A 27,237-nucleotide genomic window follows, 5' to 3' on the forward strand; every position below is an offset into this window, starting at 1 on the left:
CAACTTGCTTAACATTTGAAATGAAAGAACAGAGAAAATTTTATAGTTGCTTTATTTAACAAAATTTATGCCAACTTCTCTATCTATATACATACGTGTTTCAAAATCAGAGCAGCAGACACACAAACTGTTAATGCAGGACTTTTTAATAATGCTTAAAACATGTTATGCAATGTTTTGTTTTCTGCTCATACTGACGTTAACAGATTCAAAAGTTATTCCAAAGGCTGAGTGGCATCACGTCTTCATTTTCTGGGGTGGCTTAAGAAAGAGGGATGGAACTTTTGAGGGTTAATACATTGTGTTCAGTTTAGCTTAACCACGAGCACTTGGCCCATGAGTGGGGCTCACAAAGTGTTTTGGACTGGGGATAAAAACTTGAGTAAAACAGAATCTATTTTGAGTATACTTTTTTAAAAAAAATTCACTGTCATATCATAAATATAACAATGTTGTCTCATTTCTTATCCCCCAAAGAAAACCTATTTTAAAAAATAAGTTAGAAATGACTTTAGTAGTAAGTACTATGAGTAACATTTACTGAGTAGAGACCCTTCAAAATCAAGGTAAGAAAGAGTAGACAAATACTCAACACAGTTCTGCCCCTACCTTCTCCAATTTTGTTCGTTTCATGACATTAAGCTACATGTTAACAAGCTATTTTCTAAAGTTCTTTATATAGGGAAGACAGCCATTTTTTGCTTTCTCATTTTTTTTTTATGACTTCCAGGAGCCCTCTGAATTCCTTACAAAGTACTGTAGTTCTGGAAATCTCAAAAAGCCTAGCTACATATTCTACTCACAAAATTTTCCTCTGTACAAGTACATAAGCTGAGTTTTAGGTAATACTTGAGAAACAGTTGATGCTGCAAAGTGTAAATGTTTCATGTTGACACTTAACACTCTGACCTGATTCATGGTTATCTTTCCTGAAAGGTCATGGTCTAGCCTTTCAGGAAAGATGCTACTAAGCAGTGAGGTATAGAAGGAGAAAAATAATAAAGCACAGCCTTTTCTTCACCTCTCAACACCTTAAGAGCCTTCTTTCATGATGGGGGCTGGGGTGGGGAGTGAATAACAGATCTACGCATGGATAAAACTTAAGAATGCTCTCCTTTATGTACTGAAGCGGTACACACAATCCAGTTCCCAAAAAGCACCATCTAGAAATGCACCGGGACTAAATACTGTACTGCAATGATCCACCGGGGTTTCTACTCCCATTTGTTCATATAAATCAGACCCATCACTTACTGTGCTTTCATTTTCTAAAAATGAGATCAGACCATTATAAAAATGTACTTCCAAAATAAATTATTTCTAGAATATAAAATGTTTTATATTTTTCCAGCCCACGTAACTTCATTACAAAATAGGAAATCAGAAAATTAGCTACTGCAAGTTTTCATATGGTAAAAAATATATGTGTACACATATATATATACACATATAAAAAACCCAAGTTTTAAATTTCAATAAAAACTAACCAATTAATCAACTTAATGATCATGTATTAAACTATACACAAGCCACGTTGAATATCTGTAATGAGAACCAACTACAAAGAATTACAATCTGATGTATCAGAGGATAATCTAAGACTTTCCCACGTGGAAAGAAAAATCAGGAAGTCTCTTAACTGACTACCCAACACAACAGAAATCTCACTCACGCCTTTCTCAGATGTAACAGCCCCCAGTTTCATTCGCTGCCCTCAATTCCCTAAGGAAGGAGTCTTTAAAAGGGAGGAAAACACGTGAGTTGGGGCTGCTTTGTAGCTGTGCTGTGTGTGCTCTGCGTTATGGTTGGTTCCCCGCTGGGTGGGCAAGGGAGGCCTAGAACCCAGCCTGAGCTGCTTTTGTCAAGCCATCCATCTGCCCAAGCAGCCGCAACGGTGCAGAGGGTGGGCTTTTTTCTAGTGCACAGGAAGGTGCTGTGGAGACCAGCACCAGTCCTGACTCCTGCTGGCGGAGGGGTAGCTGGAGTGTTCTTGGAGCTGCTTCCCAGGGAAGGTGAGCAACAGGGAAAGCCTGACTGCGGCTGAGATAAATTAGAAGCAGGTTGGTAGCACTGATGAAAACCAGGGACAGTGTTCCTATAAGCTTAACAGAGGTGGTGGGAGGTGTTCATTTTGTTGATTCTTGCCTGTTTTTAGTATTTTCATCAGGGAAAACCTTAAGGGGCCTCAAGCAAGGGAAAGGGACAGGTGAGCAGGGAAGCTATCTCATTTCACAGGAGGGCCTGTTCAGAAAACCCACCAAGGGAGAGCAGGATAAGACCTGGCAGGGGTGGGGAACAGTGTCTGTGATCCACTGGTGATGAAGGAAGAAAGAAAACAGTGTGCAAGTTCCACCCGTGGTCTGCGATGAGTTCCCAAATGAAAACTGATAGTCTCATTAAAGCTACAACTTTCGTCACAATCCTATCTATCTTGATTTGTCTCCCCAAACTTTATCTCTGTTGAAAGATGCCTGTTCATTCACATTTTAAATTGATGACTTACTTGACTTTTGTGAGAGTGGTAAGGGCAAACAGGAGATAATTTTAGATATTCTCCCTCTGTGACCCTTTCTTCTCCTTTTTTTCCCCCCCAAAGGCACATTCCCTCCCCAGCTGTCATAAATCAAGGTATTTAAAAATAAAGCAAAAGCCTGAAAATGTTCCTTTCTTCCCCTAACAACACCTGCTGTTGTAGTAAATTCAGGCCAACCTTTGGAATTATTCTTTAAAAGGGTCAACAAAAGCCCAACTCTCTGTGCTACAGAGAACACTTAGCAACACTGCAGAGTGGGTGAGGGATTTAAAAGAAGGGCCACTTTTCTATAACCAAACTTAAGATAACTAACAAAGTAGAAAATATACTTTCCATTATGTACCAAATATTCAGGAGATGAGTTAATGCAAAAAAAAAAATAAGTGGATGTGTACACCAAGACCTGGGTTTAATTCTTCAGTAGCATTTTGTTATATAAAGAGCATGTGTAAAACATTCTAAACTTGCCCCTCTGAATGGATTAAAATGATTTTTATCTATGCAGAAAAAGGTTGCTGACCAAAGGGAAGTCTCAGATCCCACTGAAAATCTGTTCCAAGTTTCTCTTCGCCCCAGACAAATGCACACACGTGAATCTGTGTGCACTTCCTCGGGGGCCACAGACACCTTCTGATGTCCAGTCACCAGGCTCAGACGCCAGGCTCTCCACATTCCCAGGAAGACCTGAAGACTGAACCAACCTCCCATCCCTGCAGTCTGTATTATCCTAGAGTCAGGGAGGGACACAAAACCAAGCAAACCAAACCAGAATCAATTAAAAGTAAGAAAAACAATTTTCTTCCAAGAGCAATTTTTCACTTATTTGCCCTTGGAAGAAAGAACATCCCAATCTCTAGTTGCTTCTATTAAATGCCGTTGGCCATGACTCATCCACTCTTCCTGGTCTTCGTAGAGCCGTCCACAAAACCAGCACTTAAATATACACTGTGATGAGTCATCGGGCAAGGAATCCACCACCTGGTAGTTGTTTTTATGAACTTTTTTAAGTTTCATTTTCAACATCATTTGCCTTTTTATCTGATTGGCTTCCTCCACATTCTGGTAGGTCAGCCGGACATGATGCCGCCTGATGCCTAACTGACACCTAGTCCTCTCTGATAGGACCACTTTGAGGACGTTGCCTTTGTACTTGTTTATTACCTTCATCACATTGGATACTTCTGGTGAGTCGACATCAGGATGGTTTAACACGATGACAGGCTGGTTCCGACGGGGGCATTTGATCAACTGGTCTGGTTTAGCTGCTATCAGTCGAAGTTGTCTTGCAACCTGAAAAATGGAAGGATCCTTGAAACAGCGGCTGGGATCAGCCTGAATTTTGCTTTTCTTCTTGGATGAGTTGACTTGTTTGGTTTTATTTTTACTTACAGGAAGACTTCTGGAAAACAGTTTCCCTTGCTTACTTATTTCACCGCTTCCTTGCTGTCCATGCAGGAGTCCAGTTTTTTTAACCATGGTGCTACAATTTGCACTCTCTTTTCTTGATTTAGCCCAAAGAGATAGATCATGATTCTGGGACATGTCTACCGGCCCACTTTCACTTGTCGAAGACTGTAAGTCCAAGTCTGTCTGTTTCACTGGGCAGAACGGAATGGGTTTTATTAACTGTGTCTCACTGCAGGGGATGCTGACAGGTGCTTCACATGTAGCCTCTATAACGTGGGAATTCTCAGAGGAATTAAGAACCCTCAGCACAGCCCCCTTCGGGATCAATACTGGAGGAGCCAAATGTGGCTTCCTGGCTACTCCGCTTTCGGTTTTCCCACTGCTGCCTTCTACAAGGTGCGGATATATCTGCTGATGAGTAAGCTGTCCATTAATACCAACGTCATCCTGAGGTTTCGGGAGAGGACCTGCAGAATAGCCAGTGCTGGTAAATGACACGTTAATTTCCTGAATACCTTCAGAGGCAGCTTTCGAAGTGACCTTAGATGCCTTCCCTACAGAACGACGATGTGCATTACTTGCAGCCAAAGATGAAGGCTTGCCACAGGATTCAATTAACTGGGCTATCTTTCTGCGCAAGAGTTCAATTGACTTTATTTTGGACGTTGAACTATTCCACTTAACGCCCTCAGGGACGTTTTCAGATCCAGAGCTCAGAGAAAACACTGATGAGATGACTGGGCCTTCGAAGGAGTCATTAGCCTTTACAGAATTCTTTAAATCCAAAGGTTTATCCCCAGACTGTTGAGGTCTGATTCCATCTTCTCCCGTTACATTTATGTGTAAATACTCACTTTTATGTTGAGAGGAAATCTGGCCAGTATTTGAAACTGCCTTGTGTTCCTGTGTCTGGTTATCTTTCAGCTTCCTATTAGGGGGAACCATTTTTACAGGAAAACTGATCTCATTTCTAGATTCCACGTCCTTTTTACTTAGGGGCAGTGAGTCCTTTTCTCCAGAGAAGGAAATGGTTGCAGGCGATGCAGCAAGAGGAAATAACTGCTGTGAGTCACTGTGTAAATTTCTTCTATCTTCAGTAAAAGAAAAGGCAGCTTTATATGGAAAAGAGTTTGACGTAGTTCCAAGACCACTTAAAATACCATTTTTTATTAGAGATGATGGAGAATGACCTTTTAAGGCAATGGAAGGAAGAGCAGTTCTTTGTGGATATGTATAACCTTTTTTCTGCAAACCCTCCACTCTATCAGGGTTGAGAAAGGATCCTCCACCACTGCACACACTAGAATTTGAGGTGAAAAAGTCATAAGACCTTACCCACTTCACGTTTTTAAGTTGTTTCTGAACTGATGATTGAAGATTATTGATGCCTGCAAGTTTTCCAACATTCCCTTCGATCATCAGTGACTTTGTTTGTTCTGCAGAAGCCATTTTTTCCTGTTCGCCTGAATCTTTCTCTTTAGTCACATGTTCAGAATTACCTCCATCACCCCCACCAGCGGCAAGGCAATTACTTTCTTCCAGAGGAAACAGTTTCAGCACAAGCTGCTGTGTTCCATTGACAACCTTCACATCTATCAACTGGGCTAAACAGTTTGCAGGGATGATTAGTTCCGCTGGTGCCACAACCGTTAATGGCATTCCCGGCTGAACAGGCTCTTTTGCAGGGGATAACACTTCCACCTCCACACTTTTGTTCTCAAACAGGTTGACTTCACTGGGCTCTGACAGCGTCACTTTATTTGGAATGCACACGACATCTTTTTGGTACTCCTTTGATTCAGGTAATAACATTATGTTGTGCATTCTGTCTTTATTTGAATGGAGGGAGAACGCTGAAAGCTGATCTGACAAGTTATTTTGAAACGCAGTCCTTGGACTGGAAGCTTTTAAAAGCTCTGGGTTTTGCTTGGAGGCACTGATTCTTTTTGGCTCCAGCTTGGCAATGGTTTTGGGCAGCCGTTTTCCACCAGCCTTCTCGTGGACTCTCTTCCTGTGTTTGACAATGTAGTCATTTCTAATAGCACCATAGTCACAATACTCACATTGATAAGGGAAAATGCCTGTGTGTTTCACCAAGTGCCTCTGAAACTCCCCTTTAGTGTAGGAAATGTAGCTGCAGTGAGAACAAATGAATTTAATCTCTTCATGTTGAAGTGTGTGCTTTTTGTACTGCAGAGGGTCCTTCGTGGAAAATCGACATTTATCACAATAGTATTTGCCTGGCTTAAAGTTCCTTACCCTAAATTTGTTATTGACAGAACTTGAGATGGTTTCTGGTTTATTTCCTATGTGAGTAGCACTGTGATTATTCACAAAATGGAAATGGGGAGGGGCCACACCTAGGCTGCATTTGAAGCAAACATATTTGTCCTCCTTTTGGCTTTGGCCAGTATCCTTTTTCAGATCCTGAAGCGGAATCTTGTACACACTTTTACACTTTACGCATGTAGCAACGGTCATCGTGGCAGCCTCTGCCTCAGAGACTTGATACAAAAGAGTCTGAGCTTCTTGTCTATCTGGGCGAGTCGCTCGATTAGCATTAGGCTGTTTGGGCGACATGGTCAAGGAACTGTGTCCGTCATCCACTTGTGTAGTCCATAACTGCTGTCCACTATCCTTCATCTTCTTCATTTGCATTTCTAAAAAGAGGCCATTGAAATCCAGAAAGACATGATAAAACTCTTAGGAAGCATCCTTCAGTATACTTTGTAGCTGGCTTCCCAGGAACGTATTATCTTTTTTCACAAACCACCAGAGTAGGTCATGATCCCAAAATATGACTGTTTCCAATTCTCTGATATTCCAGGCAACACTAAAGGGGAAAAAATGATATCACAAAGCATCATTAATACATGAACTTAAGGTTTAGCTAACGTATTTCCAAATTTACCCTAATATTTCAGTGATCTTGGGGATTTTATGCTAAATCTTGACCTACTATCTTGAAACACAGTGATACACAGTACAACAGAACTGGCAAATAACCAGCCTAAACTGAAAACATTTTCAAACTCCGCCCCTCTAAAAGTCATTACTTTAGGCCAACCATAAACATAGATATACTGGGGTAATCATGGCAGTCATTCAGAATAGCCTTTGCTGAGTGAGTTATTTTTAAGGGTCACTGAGAGCATTCTAGCAACTTCACAGGTATAATTTCATAACAGCCTCACTAAAACCTTAGGAGGCTGGCATTTTAGTTTCTAAACACACAAGTTTACCAGTGGTAGAGCCAGGGTTCCCGCTCAGGTGTCCATTTGTTTCTATGTTATGGGGTGGATCCCAACTCTCTCTCTCATGTGCCCCATTTGCGTTCACAAGTGGTAAGAAGACAATACTATCCTGACAATACTAGGTAGACAAATACTTATTCCTTCAACATCTTACTGAGCATCTATCAGGTGTCAGGCACTGTTCTAGGCGCTACAGGGCAGTGACCAGAAGCAAATCCGTCCCTCCTCTCACAATGGTACAGAGAGGGAAGACAAACTGTATATTTATTTGGCAGATGGTGGCAAGTGACTGGGGAAAACAAACCATAAAGCCAGGCAAGGGGGACAGGGTGTAACTATGTGATGAAGTTGTAGGGCTGGGGCGTGGAGAGTCAGGAAGGGCCTCAAGAGAAGCTGATGTTGGAGCAGAGACCTCGGGGCAGCCTGGGAGGAGGGCGTTTCAAGCTGAGGGAGGGGGAAGCTCTGTGGGAAGTGGGCCTGGAGCACTTGAGTAACTGCAAGGAGGCTGAGGCTGGGGGGCAATGAGCAAGGAAGGGCGGAGGGTACTGGTCAGGGGAAGATCTATGGTGCAGCATGATAAGGATGTGGCTTCTCCCCACGTGAGGAGGAGACCCGGGGAGAGACTGGAGCAGCAACAGAACATGACATGATCTGATCTATATTCCAGCCACTGCCTCCGGCGGCTACAGGGACCGGAGTCTCAGAGGGTGAAACCATGGCAGCAAGGACACAGGGGAGGGAGAAAGGCGGCCTGGAATGCAGCTCCTGTTTTCTAGAGCCAATACCACAATATGTGTGATGCAGTGATTTGTACATAAAGATAGGTAATTATCTGTAACTATGTATTCTTTTTTCAGAATACACAGAACTAAACAAAAACCATTCCAGTTTGGGACCTGCTAAAAGCCTTTCTTTTATGACCTTAAAAAAACCACTTTCAACCTGTTGAGCCTCAGTTTTTTCATCTGGCAATAAGAATTACGGATACTTATCCAACCTCTTCCACAGTCCTGCCATGATGACTAAAACGCTAAAGAATAAAAGACAACACTTTTAAAATTTTAAAACACTTCCCTGAATGTCAAGAGGCGCACAGAGGCCTCAGTAAGTGCTTGTTCAACGATGGGCAGCGATACGAATGGGAATTAGCAGCTTCCTTCTGGCACCCTGCTAACAGGCCAAGAGCTGTACAAAGTAAGTCTGAAAGGCCGACCTGGGGGAGCAGAAGGTCTTGCTGTGGGGTGGAGAGAAACAATTATTGCGTATCCAGATCTAGCATACAACCTGCCTTTAAAAACATTTTTGGAAAGCACCGTAAGAACGTACCACATTGATGACAATCTTTATTTTCTTTTGCAGTAGTATCTTTTCCTATTTTGCTTTTGCAAAAGACAGTTGCCTCCTTTCAAAAACAACTCCCAGCATGCAATCACAAGCACCTAGGGACACAATCAGACTTGCCCCACCCAAGTGTGTATGTAATACACACCAAGCGGGCAGAGGCCTGTGGGGTTGCAAGGTGCAAACCTATCCCCTCAATGTTCAAACACACACCTATGCAGGGGGACTGTGCACAGGACAGGACATGTGGATGCCTCAAACTGCAAACTGACAGGCATGGGCAAAGACAAGGACGGTCATTTTCCTCTGTACTCCTGGTACATATACAGCAGGCAGAGCTTTCAAATGAGTCACTGGGAGAAGCTGACGCACTTCACTTTCTGGATTTGTAAACTGGCTTTAGTGAAAGGAGACAGAAGTGATACCCAGAACTTCTGCACTAATGAAGTGACCTCAAGCCAGCCACCCATTTGTATCTGCTCACTCATCTGTGCTCACATAGATGAATGCTTAGCCCTGAAGTTGCAGACTTTTTATCATCTAAAAATGCTACTATTGTCAACATGTTCAAGTGGGCATCTCCGTCCTGCTAAAATAGAAGAAGCAATGGCTGCAACCAGAGCCTAAGAAAACCACTGGCCCAAGGAATGCAGAGGCTGAAAAGCAGCTTTAAGGGGATCTGGTCCAGTGGTTCCTGAATCTGGAGGAGCTGCAGAATCAGAGCTAAAATAGACATTCTTGGGCTTCATCCCAAAGCTCATGAATCTAAATCTTAGTGGGAGAGGGAAGGAGAAGAGACATTTATGGTTTGTAAAAGGACTCCATATGATTCTGATGAAAAGCCAGCATCAGAAATCACTGGTTGAAACTTCCAGCAACATTTCAATCCTTTAAAACATCTTCATCAGTTGGTCATGCAGTTGATGCTCTAATACTACCATGAGCCAAACTCCTTCTCTCTTCGGGCAGCTAATTTTATTTTCACATAGTTGTTACTGGCCAGAATTTACCCTTAAATAAAACTGAAACCAACCTTCTTGTAACTTCCTTATATCCTGACCTTGGAGCTACAAACAACTTAATCCCTGATAGACCAGTCATTAATCTGCTCCTTTCCTGTCTCAATTCTGTTCACAAGAGGTGCGTACCAGCCGATATGTACACATCTGATCTACCAGCCTCATAATCCTGAGGGAGAAGAAGAGAAGAGGAAGAAGAAGAAGAGAAAAGAAGGAAGAGAAGAAGAGGTAAGAAGGGAAAGAGGGCGGGAGGGAAAAAGAAAAGAGGGGGAGGAAAGAAAAGAAAGTAACTTACTTGCCTGGTACAACCTGCTTACCAGCTCTTTTAAAAAAAAAAATCACAAAAGGCAGTTTTGCCATTTTCTCTCTAAATCCTTTTAAAACTTGGAGGTGTCATTCCTCCTGGAACTGAAGACTTGCAATCTCAGACTGAACGATAAAATCACATACCTTAGCAAGAAGAGGAGAGCATCCTGCTGCAGGAGAACTCTCTCTAGAGAACTAACCAAGCCCGCTTGGTGCCTCGGTAATGCAGAAGCCTCCTGGTGGTGCTTCTGCAAAACCATCTCAGCAGTTATTTTTAATTAGGAATCCACAGAAACAAGTGTCAATATGAAGCATGAGGCTGTGATTAGCAAATGCAGTTTAACAGGGAGGCAAGACACTAGGCCATGACCCAATTACATCACCTGTTTGAAAGTGCCTTCTTGGCTTTTAAACCGTTCTCAAAATAACGCATGTTTCTACCTTGGTACTTCCCTCCGTCCAGGTGACAAAGATGTCAGGCTTCTTCAAAACAAGCAGACAAAGGTCTCTTTGGCCACTGCAACATGTGGAGCTAGTTGTGGGTGAAAAAGATCTCAGATGTAGCACCCCAAGACAGCGGTAAATGGACGCAGTGGCACATAAGAACTCAGATGGCTTTGATGTTGGCATTTATACTTGGACACACCTGAGTAAATGGGCTCCCAAGACCTTGTTCCCTCCATACACCTTTCTCTCCCTGGTTCACATTCATGTACAACCACCTGTGAAGCTGGGTCCTCTTGGCAGATTACTGTCCAGTGGACTGATGACCAAGGATTACATGAAACACTGTAGATAAAGGGCCGTGTGTGTGCGAGGTGCTGGGGGCACTAATCAATCAGGATTAACACCAGTGTCGGTGATCACCTACCTTCCACACTCACAACACCTGTTACAAAACCTCTGCATCTGACCTCCTAGAACTAGAGATGTACATTTTTTAAAGTTCATTTAGGAAGGTTCTCGAAAACACAGAAAATACTTAATATTATTAACTCTGGACACAATAATAAAATAGCTACTTAATGTTAAGTTGTCTGCTTTTAAACAGCAAAAAGTGAGCTTTTTAACGCAGAATTATCTCCAGCATCAGACAAAGGCGGCTTCCACACACAGAGAGGAGGGGCACAATGTGTGACAAATGTGCTTCCTCTAGACTGAGTCTTGTCTTTTCTGGGGAAAAAGCCTAAGGGCAGCATCCACTACTGGTGGGTTTTCCTTCTGCCTCTGAGCTTACCTGACCTGGTTTCTTAAAAATTTATCATGCGGACAGATGGAGAAAAACAGTTTGTTAGAAACCAGTGACATTTAGGGCTATAAAAATCATGAAGGTTGTGTAAGTTTTTATTAAAAAGGAAGCATTTGACTTCTAAATACCGAAAACATCAAGTGCTCAACAGAATCAGAAGAGCAGTAGGCAGGAAAATAGTGTTTAAAGCTACAGATTGCGGAGTCAGATTACAGGGTTTCAGATCCCAGCCCCATTGCCTTCTAGATGTCTGACCTGGAGCAAACCGTCTGAATCCTCACCTGTAAACCAGACAATAACAGCACCTACCTCACAAGGTTGTCGTGAGGATTAAATGGGACAGTGTGACTATAAGTGCTTATATAAGTTACTTACACATAAAACTATTAAGAGTATTCTTCTCCCTTTTTTATGAAGAAAATAGAAGAAATAATGCCTATCACATAATTAGTCCAAGGGGCTAAAATACAGGCTTCTTTGCTGCCTGGGAATTGCTTTTTCTGGAATACACAGTGAATCTCATTTTATAATTTTAATTATACTTGCTTGGCTGCACAGTCTAAAAGATAATTTACCTCTAGGGCCAAACCATCCACCTTGCCTTAGTGGCAAAGGGGCCAACAGGTGATTATAATCACCATGGAAAAGATGCTTTAACTACAAGAGTGCTCATTACAACTTAGGTTTACATATAATCTACTGATAGTTACCGAACGACCTTTTCCTCTCCAAGCCCAGTTGAACTGTGAATTACCCCTGTAGCAAATGAATGTGTCCCCACACCAGATGTTAATGAGAAAAGTTTAAAAAAAGTGGCTGGACAATTGAATCATGTGCATGCTACATGGATCATCACATCCAGCTTTTGTTCATGAGAGATGCCCAGCAAACTCAGCAAATTTTAGTTGACTGACTGTATCTTTTGGACATTGAAGCAAATTTAGGAAGCTCTTCCAGAAATCTTTGCATTGTGGCTTCTACCATATCCACGGCTAGGGCAGGAATGTATAGCTGCTCCACCCATGAGGAGCAGAGGGAAAATGGAGTTGGCAAGTTTGTCGTTTAAACTCTGATTCTGCCCCTTATTTGCTGGGTCCTTAAGCAAGTGATTTCTCTCTACTTATCGTCAGGAAAGGAAATAGGCTTTAATATCATCAAACTTAGAGGGTAATCAGGAGAAGCAAACTAGGATCATGCATGCAAAGCCCTCAGTCTGGTGGCACATGCACTCCAAAATTCTCTCTGCTCCTTTTGTCTATTTAGCCACAGATAGCAAAGGCTAGTCTAACTAACGTTTCCTAGTAACCAAAATTTTAAAACATTCTACCCCTAAATGACCATTAGCATGTAAACGAGTGATACCTGATCAGTGAAACAATGCAACATTAGGTATGTAAACTGCCAACGTTTCTCCAGTTAAGTTAGTATTTAAGAAGAAACGGTTGCCTCACTCAGCGAGAACTTTTCCAGACAATTACAAAGAATCAGAATTGAACTGAATGGTAAATAGATCTAAACAATGAAAAACATCAATGAAGTATTTTCTTTTTGCTAATCTATCTTGCACTTGAAATGACTGAACTGAAAACTGATGGCCGTCTTGATGGCAAAAAATACTTCCAAATGTTGCTGACAAATGTACACCTTTGAGATCTTAGATTTCCTTCTGAAACCAAGTGTAATGCTTGCAGCACACAAAGAGGCAAGAAGGCTGAACAAGAGCCCCTGTTCTGATTCCTCAGCTTTCCAGATGAAAAGTGCAATAGAGTGAAAAGAGCAATCACCTTGGGGTCTCAGGAGCAAGGTTTGAAACCAACGTTTTTGACTTAGAAGCCGTGTCATTCTGGACTCAACCTCTTTGAGCCTGAGTTTCCTCACTTGTAAAATGGGAATAATGCCTGATTTACATGGCTGATGTGAGGAAATGGTATAATGCAGCTAGCAGGTAGCCTTATGCTGGGCAGGCAAACTACATGTTTTGACAACAAATAAGTCAACATTTTTCTGTTTAAGATTCCTTCCAATGTAGAAGAGTCCAGTAATCCCAGAGAAGCAGAATCTTAGTTTAACAAACGAGCCTAATGAGATAAAGGTCTCTCTGGCTGAGTGCTCTGGCTGGAGGTGAGGATCTTCTCTCCCACCCTCCAGTCTACAAAGGGAGTTACCTTGGGACTGAATGACACTTCTGAGCACGTGAACTGGAACTACACCAGAGAACAAAGGAAGTTATTATTATAGCTTTTTTTTAATAGTTTAAATAAGAGACAACATTTCTAAAGAAAGAACATGACTAGTGCTAGAGTTTTTAAAGTCTAAGACTTACAGTTCTATACATGGAAAAAAATTTAAGAGGCAAATATGCTCTTGTTAGCATTTTTGAAAAAAGGTAAAAACAAGGTAGTACTACAAAAGCAATATTACAAAATTCTATGTTATTAAACACACCTAGTAACTTCAGGCCTCTAAAGGTGATAAAAATGAAGGACAAATGTGTCTTTGTACTACCCCCCCACTTTTGCCTTAAAATCAAAATTTTGTAGAAGAAATGGAGCAAGAGTTTAATAAAAACTATAATTAAACAAAGAAGAATTGAGATAATTCTAAATCAGTGATTCTTAACCTTGGCTGAATTAAGGTAATCAACTCGTCATAATATGTTCAGGATGTTAAACTTATTTAAAGAGGTCCCTATGATGTTTAGTCACCCTCCTGCACAGAGAATTTACCTGGGGAGCTTTAAAAATAATGATGCCTGGGCTCCACTGTGTTGGGTGGAAGGCTTTGGGAGTTTTAAAAGCTTCCCAGGTGGTTCTAATGTGCAGCCAAGGTTGAGAATCACTACCGGACATTACAGGTAGAGAGGAGCATATGGGGGAATGGCCAGGGCCATTATCAGCACTCCTATGCAATCTTTTATATACCAATCCAATCCACCCTTGGGTGCCTGGAGGGGAGGCAAGGCCACTGCCTTGAACTGTAATGGTGTGAGCAGGCAGGGAGACTCTGGCTCCTACCCTTGCTTATTAGCCATTTGACCTTGGAAACATCATCACTGATGCTGTCTGTGGAGTGTGTAAGGGCAGTAACCACTCTGCAGATTCTTGGAAACTGAAATGCGCCTGGCATGGTGTGAGTACAATGGGCATGAGCCAGGGCTGTTTACCCGACACCCGCCGCAGGCTGCTGTCTCTAAGGAGTGTGATCAGGAGATGGAGAGAGGGGAACGGGTGGTTTCAGTAAAGTGGTAAATGCTACACTAGTGACCTGATCGGGATGCTCTCAGTGGCTGGCTGTGTTGCCCATCCTGGAGCACCGTGGCCCAAGTCAGGTGGAAGGGGTGTGTGAGAAGGCAGATTCATACATTACATCCATTACTCCTCAAAGTACCAATTACCTCCAATTACCTGCTTCTTGTAAGATCTGGAGATACTGTGGCTTTTCTGAGGTCATGGAGTTGGTCAGCTGGCATCTAGACTAAATTCTGTGTTTTCTGCTACCCTGCTGTGTGAGGGCTGTGAACTGCAGTCATAGTTGGGCACTGTTCTTACTGCCTGCCCGGAGCCACTGAGCTGCTGACTGAGTCAAAAGCACGGAGAGTCCCATGGGCTCTTCCTTCTCTTCTCAGGCACCGAGTCCCAGCCGGTGTCAACCTCAGGCCCTGGCATAGGCTTCTACGCTCAGAACCCTGGGAGGCAGCAAGGCAGCGCACAAAGGGCCCTGCAACAGAAGCCAGACACTTGGGTTTAAGTGTTGGGCCCGTGTAGCCTTGGTTTCTTCATGCACTTTTCTAGAAAATAAGGGGAATGAGCCCCCAAAGTGCTTCTCAAGCAAGGGAGCTTAAAAGAAAAGGGCAGAAAGGCTTCCCAGGACTCAGGTGAATGAATGAATCAGATTGTCCTTTTGCTGGGGTGGGCTCAGGGCCTGTGCCTTAAATTCTTCGCAGGTGATTCTGATGCCTCCCCACTCCCCACCCTATGATGAGGATGTCTCCATCTGGGGGGCTCTAGCCACTTTCACTCCCAGGATGGAACATGGAGATTGTAGCTGGCCAAGTCTGAATATGTGAACAAAGAAAATGCAGTCTATGCCCGGCAGCTTGAGAACAATCAAGACTGACAAACATCACCGGTGAGGACCCTGTTTATCACAGTCAACAGCACAGGGCTTGGTCACACAAGGCACTCAATGAGCACTGGCTGAATGGAGTCAATGAATGAAAGAAACATCAGCCTTCCTGGCGACAATAACAATGTTCTTTGTTCTTTTTTTTCCTCTTAAACTGGTCCAGATCCCCTTCCTTTAAAGCAAATAGACCAGTAGACGGATGTGTGTTTTTTAATTGCTATTACTGGATTTTTAAAAATCAGGGAGGAGGCCCAATAAATAAAATAATGCCCTCCTTTGTCTGTTTTCACAACGCACCTTACAATGAATGTTTAACAGCACAACAAAACTGGACACCTACAAAAGTGTTATTTTACAAGGCTATGTTAGATCCAAGATTAAGAAAGAAAAAAAATTAAAAAAATGCATCCTAGGTTAAAGATAACGTCGATATAACTTAAAAAAGCCAAACATTTGTATTCTACCTAAATAGACTATATTGGGATATTGGTTTTTAAATCGCCAATTGCTGGGCCAGTATCTCCTGCTGTGCACACACATCAGGGGTTGGAATGAACTTTGCATACCTGACTCAGACAGAGATAAAGAAACACATTCTGATTCTCTCTGCTCTTTTATAGGAAGTACTGCCTGCTCCTGGAGACCACGGTTTTCTCACTCTTGGTGACTTCAATTCTAAGCTTAAGGGATAATGTTTAAGGGATCCAACACAACAGTTGAGCTGTGTAGACGTTTGTTTTTAATCAGGACACAGTGCTCAGTATTTCACTTTCTAATTTTTCATGTTAGGTTGATCAACTGTTCATTATCCCAGTTTTTAAAGTCAAGCGTATTTTCACGGGATACACGGAATAACCAACATATATAGAGGAATTTAAGTGTTTTCTTTCATTCTCTCCTTTGGCTTTCCCTTTCCGATTTAGGCATTTTCATTCTTTTGCACCCTGCGTGGTTTCCTGGCCTCAAACTGCCCAAGGACCCCAAGGCAACAAGATAAAAGGGCAGCTGAGATGGGGGAGATCCCACAAAGAGTGACATCAGCATTTAGAACCGAGTCACACCTTCATCTTTATCCTCCCTTTACACCCTCACCACCAAAAGATGGGCAAGCCCATCCCCGGGCACATGCCCCAAAACTCCCAAGGAAAGACAATGCCAGTCTGGTTTTCAAGTTTATTGTTGGCACACACACCGACGGTACACGTTATCCAAGGCCGTCCACGTCTCACAGCGCGGCTGCTAGGAAGGGAAGGCGCGGATACAGTGGGTTTACAGCCTCGTCCCCAGGGGTCGTCCGGGCCCCTTCCAGGGATCGCAGGGGTTTCTTCTAACCACTGAAAACCGGACCACGTCAACGCTGACCTCCTAGGCCCTCAGGAGGCTTTAAAAATGGCCTCCTGACGACACTTCCTGCTCGGAGCCGACCGGTAGGAACTCTCCCAGGAGATGCATCATTTAAAACGCTGGGGGCGGGCGGAGGAGGCCGGGCTCGGCGGCTCCACACCGGCCGTCCCGCAGCCCGGACGCCGCCGCCAAGGGTCGCGACCCGGCGCATTCGGGGCGAGCCTACAGGGTCGCGGCCGCGGCACAAAGGCGGTCGAGCGGGGGTCGCCGGCTGCGCACCCGCCGCCACCCCCGGACCCCGAGGTCCGTACTCCCTGTCCCCGGCCCGGCGAGAGCCCCCTGCCGGGCGTCCCCTCCCCCCACCCCCGGCCCGGCGCCCCCTCCCCTCCCCTCCAGGCCGCCGCCCTCTCTTCCGCACCCAGCCCGGGGCCCGCTGCCGAGACCCGTCTGCCCCGGGGCCTCCTGCCAAGACGCCGGCCGGCGGCTCGGGCACGCGGGGCCGAGTCCCGCACCACCTGGCCCCGGCTGCCTGCCCGGCGCGGCCTCGTCCTGTCCTTGCCCCGCACGGCCCCGCGCCACCCGTCCGCACCCCGGCCCCGCCCGGCCCCGCCTGCCCCGCGCACGCGGACCCGGCACCCTAGTCCTCCCACTCAGCCACTCACCGAGCCGGGTCCGGGTCCCGGGAAGGGGCGTCTACACCGCCGGCCGCAGGCCACCGCTGCCGCCTCCGCGGCCGCCCGCTGTAGGTCCCTACTCGGGGGGCGGAGCCTGGCGGCGCCGCGCGTGCGCAGTGTGCGTGCAGAGGCTCGGCTGGAGCGCAGCTGGCGCCCGAGGTCCCTAAAGCTGCGCCCGCCCTCACCAGGTTTCAGCGCGGCGCGGAGCCCAAGACCCAGCCGAGCCCTGGTCCTGGACTCAGAGCTTGCCCGAACGCGTCCACATCCACTGCGCACAATGTCCATGCTTGGCCTGGATGTCCGCAAGCTCCGGGGCCTCCCTGCAAAAGAACTGATTCTGCTTCCATTGTTGGCCCAGCAGAGCGGTGGTGGGCCCCTGCTGTGTGCCCGCGCTGGGTCCAAGCGGAGGGGGTCTTTGCTCCCTGCCCTTGTGGAGCTTAAAGTCCAGGAGCAGAAAAGGAGCTCAGATCTCCAGCGTCCAAATTCTTTCTCTTTTGAAAGCAGCAGTGAACGAAATGACCTTGAAGACTCAGGTTCGAATCCCAACTCTCCTGACTCCTTTACAAGCCTGCGCGACCTTGGGCGAGGAAGTCCTCTGACCTCTCGGAGTCTCAATATTTTCACTTTTAAAGGTGGGGGAAGATCAGACCTGAAGCCCAGAGCCTTATTTACCACGTAGGTTGTTTCGAGGGTCGGACGAGACAGTGATTGTGGGAGAACCTGGAGATGGAGTGAGCTTACGTAATGCCACCATTTTCTCTTGCTTCTTGGACTCTAGTACCGTGTGTGGGGGGAACCACTCCCCCCTGCTCACTTTCGACCTTCCAGAAGGAAAATATACCTAGAATAGACCCCTCCCTAAGGAAAGAAGTGGACCGCATTGCTAGAGTCCCCCTACTCAGCGACTCGGATGCCGCTCCCTACAAAATGCAATTTCTTCCTATTAAGAATAGATTATGGCAGAGGAGAGAAGTTTCTTCAGGAAAAACAGCCAAAAGTTTATTTCAAGGCTCCGGAAGGAGCAAGGCTGGTTTCCAGCACCTTCCTGTCGGAGGCCAGAGGTCAGGGTGCATAGACATGGGCCAGATGCAGGAAGGAGATGCAGGGCTGGGACAGTTTTTCAACACGGAGAAGTGGAGTTCAGGATGACAGTGTCAGCCACAGGACCAGCAGTGGACAAAAATGCCCACCACTGAAATAACAAGAGCTGGGCAGAGAGAATGACAACCCAGGGATGGAACACCGACACCAGGTCTAACCCCTGTGCTATGCTGCCATAGTCATTGCTGATAAGGGCGCTTCCTGGTTCTCTATCTCCTAGGGCTCAGAGAAGCCAGTGGAGCTCTTCTCGGAAAACTACACTTATGTCCAGTTCATAACAGAGAGAATGGAGCAGAGAGTTCAAAGTCACCCTCAAGAGTGCGGTGGGTTTGGGAAGGGCATTGAGAATCTAAAATGGCCACTGCCTGAAAATCTCTGGTGGCAAAATGAGCCAAATCAGAAAAACTGTTAATTTTAAGCGTTAGAAAAATTTTTCTTGAAATTTAGCCCAAATCATTGCCTCTCCGTGTAACATACACTCATGCATTACAGTTCTGCCCTCTTGAGTCACATAGAACTGACAAAAGAGTACCTCTGAATCTCCTGGAAATGCCTCTGGAGTTAGAGCTGGTTATACATTTCGAGCACACACAAGTTGTGAGCTTGCTCCCTAACCTGGCTGAACCTCAGTTTCTCCCATAAAATTCAGTGAAGAATAGGACCTACCTCACAAGCAATTGTCAGCATTAAACAGCAGAAGGCAGGTCCAGGCTTAGCATAGTTCTGACAGATTTCTATTTCTCAGGAGCCCAATCAGTGAGGTACAATGCTTTGTGGAGGGTCTGGAAATGGGGTGTTTACAGCCTGGAAAAGGGCCAAGCAGGGAGGGATAGAAGCCACTCCTGTAGAAACCCTTGAAGTCCTATACTTAGGGCTACCCTTCCTGTCTTCTTCCCCATCCTCCAGCTTAGTTTGCCTAAATCCCTTTTCAGTGTTCCATGGCTCACCCTCTGTTATAGGTTGGGTTATATCCCCTCAAAAGATATTAAAGCCCAGTGAATGGAAATGGGAATTCACACCTGTGAATGCAACTGATTTGGAAATAGGGTCTTCGCAGAGGTAGTTAAGGTGACATCATTAGGTGGGCCCTAATCCTATAAGATTGGTATCCTTAAAAGAAGAGAAGAGATTCAGAGGAGAAGGTCATATGAAAACAGAGACACACAGGGAGAAAAGGGCCAGGTGAAGACAAGCCAAGATTGGGGTTATGCTGCCACAAGCTAATGAATGCCTAGGGCTATCAGAGCTGAAAAAAAAACCAAGAAAGCATCTTCCATATAGATTGCAGAAGGACCCCGGCCCTGCAGACTGCTAGTCTCCAGAACTGTGATACAATAAATTTGTTTGTTATAGCAGTCCTAAGAAACTAATACAAGCTCCCAGATATGATTGCCTAACATATAGGAGAGAGGAGGGAAGACATGTGAACAAGACCAGGCATTGAGGGTAAGGGCTGGCAGCTTACTTATTCATTCAACAAACATTTGTTGAGTGCCTATTTAGTGCAGGTGCAGGCTACATCTGAGGATACAGTAAGGAAAAAGATAAGGCTCTGCTTTCTGGGAGCATTCATTTTGTTGGGGGCTGTAGATCTCAAACAGTTAATGGAATATATAATTAATATTAGGGAGTGCTAGAGGCCGGCGGGGGTGAAATAAAACTGGGTGGGGTGATGTGGAAGGGAGTGCAAAGCAAGAGAGAGGATGGTATGAAAGGCTCAATGAAAGAGGCTCTGAAATTGAACTCTAAGCCATGAGTAGGGCCCAGCACAGGAGGATGGAAAAGAGCTTTACACACAGGGAGGAGCATATGGGCAAAGACCCTGAGATGGGCACAGGCTGGGGGTGTTTGAGAAAGAAGGAAGGGCGGTGTAGATTTAGATCATCCTAGGCGCTTACAAACCCTGGGATCTTAGGGAGCCATTAACTCAGATTCTGCCAGTGTCTCAGAGAAAGGTACCTGACCCCATTTTGCCTTGGAAAGGGCCAGGTCTCTAACAGCCGGGTCAGGAACTTCGTGCTAGTGTTTGAGGAGGAGGGGTGAGGACAAAGACATGTAAATTCCAGGCACATAAAGGCCATGAATAAACAGGAGACCCAAGGAAGCGGCTTTTTTGTTTTTGAACATTTTGAAATATTTCAAAAATGTCTAGTAAGTCTGAGCCTTAGTTTTAGTTTGTTCATCTGTTAAAGTGGGACAAAGGCCTCCTTGCCCAAAGTCTCCAAGCACAAATACCCAAATTCAGCTATCCTCCCAGTCCTGGGGCGCAGGGAGTGGAGGCTGCAGAGTCGAATACCGGTCCCATTACTCATCTGTAACGGCTGTGTGGCATTGGGCAACTTACTGCGGGTCTCTGAGACGCTTTTCTCAACTGTAAGGGAGTAACTGGGGCAACCATTGATGGAGGTTGTCGGGGCGGAGGGCGCCTGGGGTTAGGCTCAGATCCCAGCCGCCTCGTGCCTACCTGTGGCGCTGCCTCCTTCCCCAGCGCTGCCGGCTTCCACGGCCTTCGCCGCGGCCTCCGGAGCCGCGGTACACCGCGGTGGGCTAGGCCAGGAGCTGCGAGCAGCGCAACGGTCATGCGCGGTCGGTAGAGCCTTGGGAGGCCGCCGGGACGTCGCCCCCGCCCCGCCCCGCCCCGCCCAGCCCGCCAGCGCCCCGTGCTGCAGTACTGCCGGCGGCCTGTGGAGTCGCTGCTCTGTGGCTCCGCATGTGTAGAGCTCTACCCCGCGCCGGCGCACGGGCGGCCCAGCGCTCTGCAGGCCGTCGGGGAAGTAGCCCGGGCGCCTCCGGACCGCGGACCGCCCTCCCCCCTGACCCCACTCCTGAGAGAATCGCGCTGTGCTGCTTTGCTTTTGTTTCTTTAGTGTCCCGGGAGTGGGAGCGTCAGCGTCGGGGGCTGGACGAGATCTCCGAGGACTCGATGTAGCGCTAGGCGCCGGCCTTAGTGAGGCCTCCCTTGAGTTCTCCCGACAGAGGTTTGCAGCAATCGCAACATTTGCATTTAAACCAATGCAAATGTCGCCCTGGAAGATCCAGAATGCCTCGGGGTTAAAGGAATTCCTGATGAGCCCTCCACCCCCCACATTTTGTTAGACTTACAAATAAATAAGTGTGCGCCGCCGCCTCTGGGCCGTAAGTCCCACCAGGACACGCGTGCCGGGTGTTTTGCAGGTTGTTGAGGCACCGGGCACAAAACAGGCCCGTCTTCCAACACGAAGCTGGGTGGAGTCGTCAGCGTCCCCGGCCTAGATCAGCCCTAGGCAAAGCAAGGTGCAGAGGCGGGCTGGTCCCTAGGGGAGGGGATGGGTACAGAAAGGGAGGGGGGGGGCAGGTGAGAAACGTTCAGAGCAATCGGACAGGGCTGCACTGTCCGAGCGGGTGACCCGCGGAACAGGGTAAAGTAATTCGGGTGGGCTGTACTCTCAGACTCAGCGCATGGTCGCTCGTGGCTCAGGCTGCGTTCTAGCCAGACGCAGTAGACGCCCGGAGTTTCAAAAAGGATAGGGGTGGAGGATGAGCTCACCATACTGCAGCATCCAGAGTGCTGCTTCCACAAAGCAGATGGGGTCGAGTCACTCCTCAGCTGCAAAGTTCTTGCGGGACCCTCCACTCCTGCACAGCCTCCAGCAGCATCTCTTACCCGCTCCTCAGCCTCTGCTGTCTGCCACACTGGCTCCCTCCCTCTGCACAGCTGATGCACCTGCCTCTCCTGTCTCAAGGCCCTTGCCCCGTTCCCTCTGCCTGCCACGTCTCTCATCTCTCTCGTTTCAACTCAAAAACCGCCTTTCTAACAATTTCATCTCACAGAACTGTAATTTCCCCTCACTCTGTCACATCTCTGTGTTTTATGTTCTTCATAATGAACTGAAATTACTTTTTATTCATTTACTTGAGTCTTTTCATTCTCCTCCACTACAAAATAAGTTATTGTCTGTCTCGTTCACTCTTGTATTCCCAGTGCCCAAGGTGGAGACCCTGGCACTTAACAGGCACCCACGATAGTTGAGTGATTATTTATTAATTCAAGAGGAAAAAACTGTGGTCTGAGTGACCAGAGCATGAAAGCAGACTTAGAATCCTCAGGTGCGAGAGTATTGACACTTAATTACGAATCCACTCTTTCATCTCTAAATTTTCTCATCTGGGAAAATTATGGGGATAATAATAGTATCTGCTTCATATGAGAATGAGATGAGTTAACTTTTGTAAAAAACTTTAAACGATGTTCATATTGAGAGGCATAGATAATTTGGCTATTGCATCAAGTAGGATAAGCTAGGTTACATTCTAGTAATAACCCCCAAATCCCAGTGGCTTAAAAAGACGAAGGTTTATTTTTCACTTATACTATATATCCATCTTCAACTAGCTGAGGACTCGGCTCCCTGACATCTTTAGTCCACAAACCAGGCTGACAAAGCAGCCGCCAGCTGATGTGCCGTCAGTTGTCAAAACAGGAGAAGGAAAGCTTGGCTTACCTGAGCACTGACTCTTAAAACTTCCAACCGGAAGTGGCAAATGACATTCACTCACATTTAATTGGCCAAAGCAAGTCACGTGACCGCACCTAGCTGCAAGAGACAGAGGAGGGCTATTCTACCATGCGCCTCGGGGAACTGGAAATATTTTCTAGACAATAATAGCTATTATTATTACTGTTGTTGTTATTCATTCCTGAAGTCTGCTTACTAAAACACATGAGGTCCATATGCATCGCGAGTGACAAAACTCTGGGAAGGCTCAGCTTACGTATGGATTTTTTTTTTCTTGTTCTTGTATATAGCCCCAAACTCTTGCTGTCTAAGAAATGTGTGGGTGGCAGGTGTCTTGAGATCCACTTGTTCACAAAATCTGGATGGTACTGGATGGTAAGACCCATGAGAACAAACATCATTTTTATTTTGCTCACCTTTGTATACTGAGAATACAAGTATGGAGGTTATAGTACCCAGAATTTATCTTTCCATTTTATCCAGGAACCCTGTAGAGAAAAATCTGGACCATTCATTTATTTAACAAACAAGTTAAACTGGGTGGAAACATTACTTCAAAGACGACTGGAACTAGAAATCCTCTTGGGGAAAAACTGTCTTTGTTAGGGAAAATAAAATTCTAGATCTTGACTTTGGGACCTCACTTTCCACACCTAAAGCTGAGAGTTGATTTCTTATGCAGAATGATGTCACTCCCAGGAATTCGAGGTTCTGAAGACTTGAGAGAAAAGATCAGAGAAGTGAGAAGGGGTGAAGATGGGAGAATTTACCCTAAGATGCCTTGTGACCTGTGATCAATTCCCAGGAGTTGGATGGTCACAGACTTTAAGATTACAATCAGTGTTTTTCACTGTTTTATGTAAACTTCCTCTGTTGCCCTGACTCTTTAGGATAAGTCTGATATACACAACTCAGCATTCATGGTTATGTTGGAAGCTGCCAGTTTTCTCCCAATGTTTGCTTTCTTCTTCTTCCTTACAAGAAGCCTACTTTTAGCTGGGCATGTAAACCTGTAGCCTTTTATGAGCTCCTTTCCTTAGGAGCACTCTATAAAGCATTCATAGGCAGCCCACGGGCACTTGCCATCAGTTTAAGATCACAATGGTAGCAGAGTCTTCTAGTTGTTTCCTTTTTTTTTCTTAGTAATAAGCCTCTTCCAATTTCTTTCTGCTCAAAAGAAAGATTAAATTTCCAAGTCTTGCTTGTAGGTAGGTATGATCATGTTACTAGGTTCTAGTCAAGGAAAAGCAAGTAGAACTAGAGTATATATGACATCTAGCAGTGTTCTTAAAGGAAGGCAAGTGCAATTCTTTGCCCCTTTTTATATTCTGTTGGCTTGAGTAGAGGGATGAAGAGGCAATGGCTGGAGCTTTAACAGCTATTATGGACCATAAAAGTAAATATAACTTGTTGAGGATGGTGGAGCAACAAGGTAGAAGGAGCCTGGGTTCCTGACAATCATGGAGCTACCATACCTACCATTCAGTGATTATCCCAATTTAATTTACTTAAGAGGGAAATACACTGCTGTTTTGGATTTTCTGTCACTCACAACAAAACCCAATGTGAACCCATCCAGTGTTGCTGGGAAAAGTAAATGGTGGGAATGGGCAAAGCATGAGCCAACATGATATGAAGAATGAACAGTATGTGTTGCATGATCTACACTTTCAAATAATTCAGCAGAAGCAACAACTCAGAGGGAAAAGTCTGCAGAAGAAATAGAAGTGATCTTTCTCTTCCCATTCCAACCCCTTCAAAAATTCCCAGCTATAAATTGAGCACCATTGCATCTCCTACCATTGGGATTCTCTCACCATTTTTTTTTTTTTTTGCTGTACGCGGGCCTCTCACTGTTGTGGCCTCTCCCATTGCGGAGCACAGGCTCTGGACGCGCAGGCTCAGCGACCATGGCTCACGGGCCCAGCCGCCCCACGGCATGTGGTATCCTCCCGGACCGGGGCATGAACCCGTGTCCCCTGCATCGGCAGGCAGACTCCCAACCATCGCGCCACCAGGGAAGCCCCTCTCACCATTTTTATTGGAATCTTAGAGTAAAGGATGATACAGCTTCTCTTCTGCCTTTAAAACAGACAACTTTGAGAGCTCTACATGCATATCGTGGTTTCTGATGGTCAGATGAGCACAGTCAGAATCAAGCTGTCAGCTGGCAGGTCATTCACTCAGCTAGATATTGCTCCCCAGCGGAATGGTGATCAGTATGAAGTTTTGAACCATTTCTTCATAATTGCAGATTATTTAGTGAATACCCAAAATAGCTAACAGACAAAATAAGAAGGCCAAGAGAATGCTGATGTTGAAATGAAAGAAAATGGGAGTAAAAAATTATAATTTTTCAACATATTCAAGCCTCAAGATGAGATTTTCTAGTGACCTGAGTTGCAGGTATGTGATCCAAATTCATAGGTATTATATCAAGATTCCTCAAGTAATTAAAAATAATAAAAAGAAAATTATATCCAATATTATAATAATTTTATCCAATTTGGCTTTACATTAATTGGAAATAAAGACTACCCACACCAGGGATGTGTTATTTGCAGAGAAGTACTTGCAAATACTAGTTGGAAATTCTTTCTTATCATTTTATAAATAAAACTGTGAGAATTATAGATAAGAAGTCAGTTAATTTTAAGTGAAAAATGCAAGAATTCCAAATATCCATTCATGAAAACTGTATTTTCAGTACTGCAGAATGTACTTTGTATTTTGATCTGTATTTTATACAAACTGTTCTCAAACCAAAACATGATATCTGTTTTTTAAAACATAGTGAATTTATTTTTCTTTGGGAGAGGTTCATGTTCAAATCCTTAATGCTTAAAATTTTGATAACATTTTTTTGTTTCATAGAAATTTTAGCATGTAGTGTGATAATATTAGTTTTTTTTTATTGAGGTATAGTTGATTTACAATATTATATTAGTTTCAGGTGTAGTAATTCAAAATTTTTATAGATTACTACATTTACAGTTATGATAAAATATTGGCTATATTCTCTGTGCTGTACAATATATCCTTCCAGCTTATTTATTTTATGCATAGTATTTTGTACCTCTTAATCCCCAACCCCTATCGTGACCCTCCCCCTTCCCTCTCCCCACTGGTAACCATTAGTTTGTTCTCTATATCTGTAAGTCTGCCTCTTTTTTGTTATATTCACTAGTTTGTTTTATTTTTTAGATTCCACATATAAGTGATAGCATACAGTGTTTGTCTTTCTCTGTATCTTTTAAAGTCATGCATGCTTATGGCTAAAATATCCAATGGAATAGAAAGACAGAAATACAACGGTCCACACTACTCCATCCCTTCTCAACTGTTCATTTAGTAAATCAATATTGACTGAAGATGGCTACATGCCAGGCAGATATTATTCTAGGGGCTTCTAATTAACTCCACTTCTAATTCTTTAGGCTATCACGTAAGATTAGTTCCATATGGCTAAATAACAGGAGTATAATGTTCTTTTTTGATTTATCAATTTTAGGAATTCTCTATTCTGCAATGATAAAAGAGGAATTACTTCTTTTACAGGAATCATCACTTCACCTCCCTGGAATTATCGTATACAATCATTTCTCTCTTTGTTTTTCTCTTTTGGTTGTCCTTGCAATTTGCAATAATGTGCTTACACTTTAATTTGTTTTTCCACTATAGAGACAGAACTTTTGCTCCTAGTTTTATATGATGGAGATAACCGCCTCCCACCCCCACCCAGCGCCTTTCCTCTGTCCTCCTCTCCATGCCCCCCTCTGGTTTCTACATCCTCAACTTTTACATTTTTACATTTTCAAGGCTGAACATTTACATTCTGTTCTGTAGCCATAAGTGTCATTGTCCCTTTCCTTTAGGTGGACTCTACAAGTGGAAAGTCAAAGTAATTACACAATTGTGATTACATGATTGTGAGTTTCTGATTTTCATGGAATTTCTTTGCAGGTTTTCTTTCATTACTGAAAAGAAATATACTTTAAATCTTTTCCAACCACTGCATTCAATAGGATGTTCTAAAAAGTTCCCTCCCGCTCTCCCAACTCCCAAATCTCCTTCCTGACACCTTTTGACTTTCAGTTCTAATCTGCACTTGTGTCTATACCTGCTTCCCACTGGGCATCCTCTGATCTTAGTTCATTTCTTTCCTTTTTCCTTTGTTAAAACCCTGGATACTGGAATCCCTTAGTTTTCTGTTTGTTGCTTGCTTGTTTGTTTGCTTACTCTTTTTCTTGCCAGGGATGATCTCAAATAACCTACTAGAAAGAGTTTTAGATGTAAGTTTTCAGAAGCCTTGAATGTCTAAAGCTATCTTTTTCATCCCTTATATGATGCCAATGGGTTATTCTAGGTTGAAAATAAAATTTCATCAA

The 27,237-nt window shown here is 44.6% G+C and overlaps 1 protein-coding gene across 4 annotated transcripts; it reads right to left on the bottom strand.

The window, feature by feature from the left end:
* Nucleotides 1–34: 34 nt before the first annotated feature.
* Nucleotides 35–17,347, bottom strand: ZNF518B (zinc finger protein 518B). 4 transcript variants are annotated; one of them, XM_033856851.2, is made up of 3 exons: nucleotides 17,241–17,277; nucleotides 10,302–10,392; nucleotides 35–8,428 (listed from the first exon to the last, which is right to left on the bottom strand). In XM_033856851.2, exon 3 carries the CDS (start codon nucleotides 6,596–6,598, stop codon nucleotides 3,353–3,355), a length of 3,246 nt encoding a protein of 1,081 aa, XP_033712742.1. In that variant the 5' UTR covers nucleotides 6,599–8,428; nucleotides 10,302–10,392; nucleotides 17,241–17,277; the 3' UTR covers nucleotides 35–3,352. The 4 variants fall into 4 exon arrangements, with proteins under 4 accessions (XP_033712742.1, XP_019784056.2, XP_073661150.1 ...); XM_019928497.3 differs by lacking the exon at nucleotides 10,302–10,392 and having other exon boundaries at nucleotides 35–6,773; nucleotides 17,241–17,347; XM_073805049.1 differs by lacking the exon at nucleotides 10,302–10,392 and having other exon boundaries at nucleotides 17,241–17,261.
* Nucleotides 17,348–27,237: the final 9,890 nt, after the last annotated feature.

The sequence above is a fragment of the Tursiops truncatus genome, chromosome 5, assembly GCF_011762595.2.
Source record: "Tursiops truncatus isolate mTurTru1 chromosome 5, mTurTru1.mat.Y, whole genome shotgun sequence".
Lineage (NCBI taxonomy): Eukaryota > Metazoa > Chordata > Mammalia > Artiodactyla > Delphinidae > Tursiops > Tursiops truncatus.

Bases quoted from the DNA above. Each gene is read 5' to 3' on its own strand.
- ZNF518B (XM_019928497.3), bottom strand. From the start codon at position 6,598: ATGCAAATGAAGAAGATGAAGGATAGTGGACAGCAGTTATGGACTACA.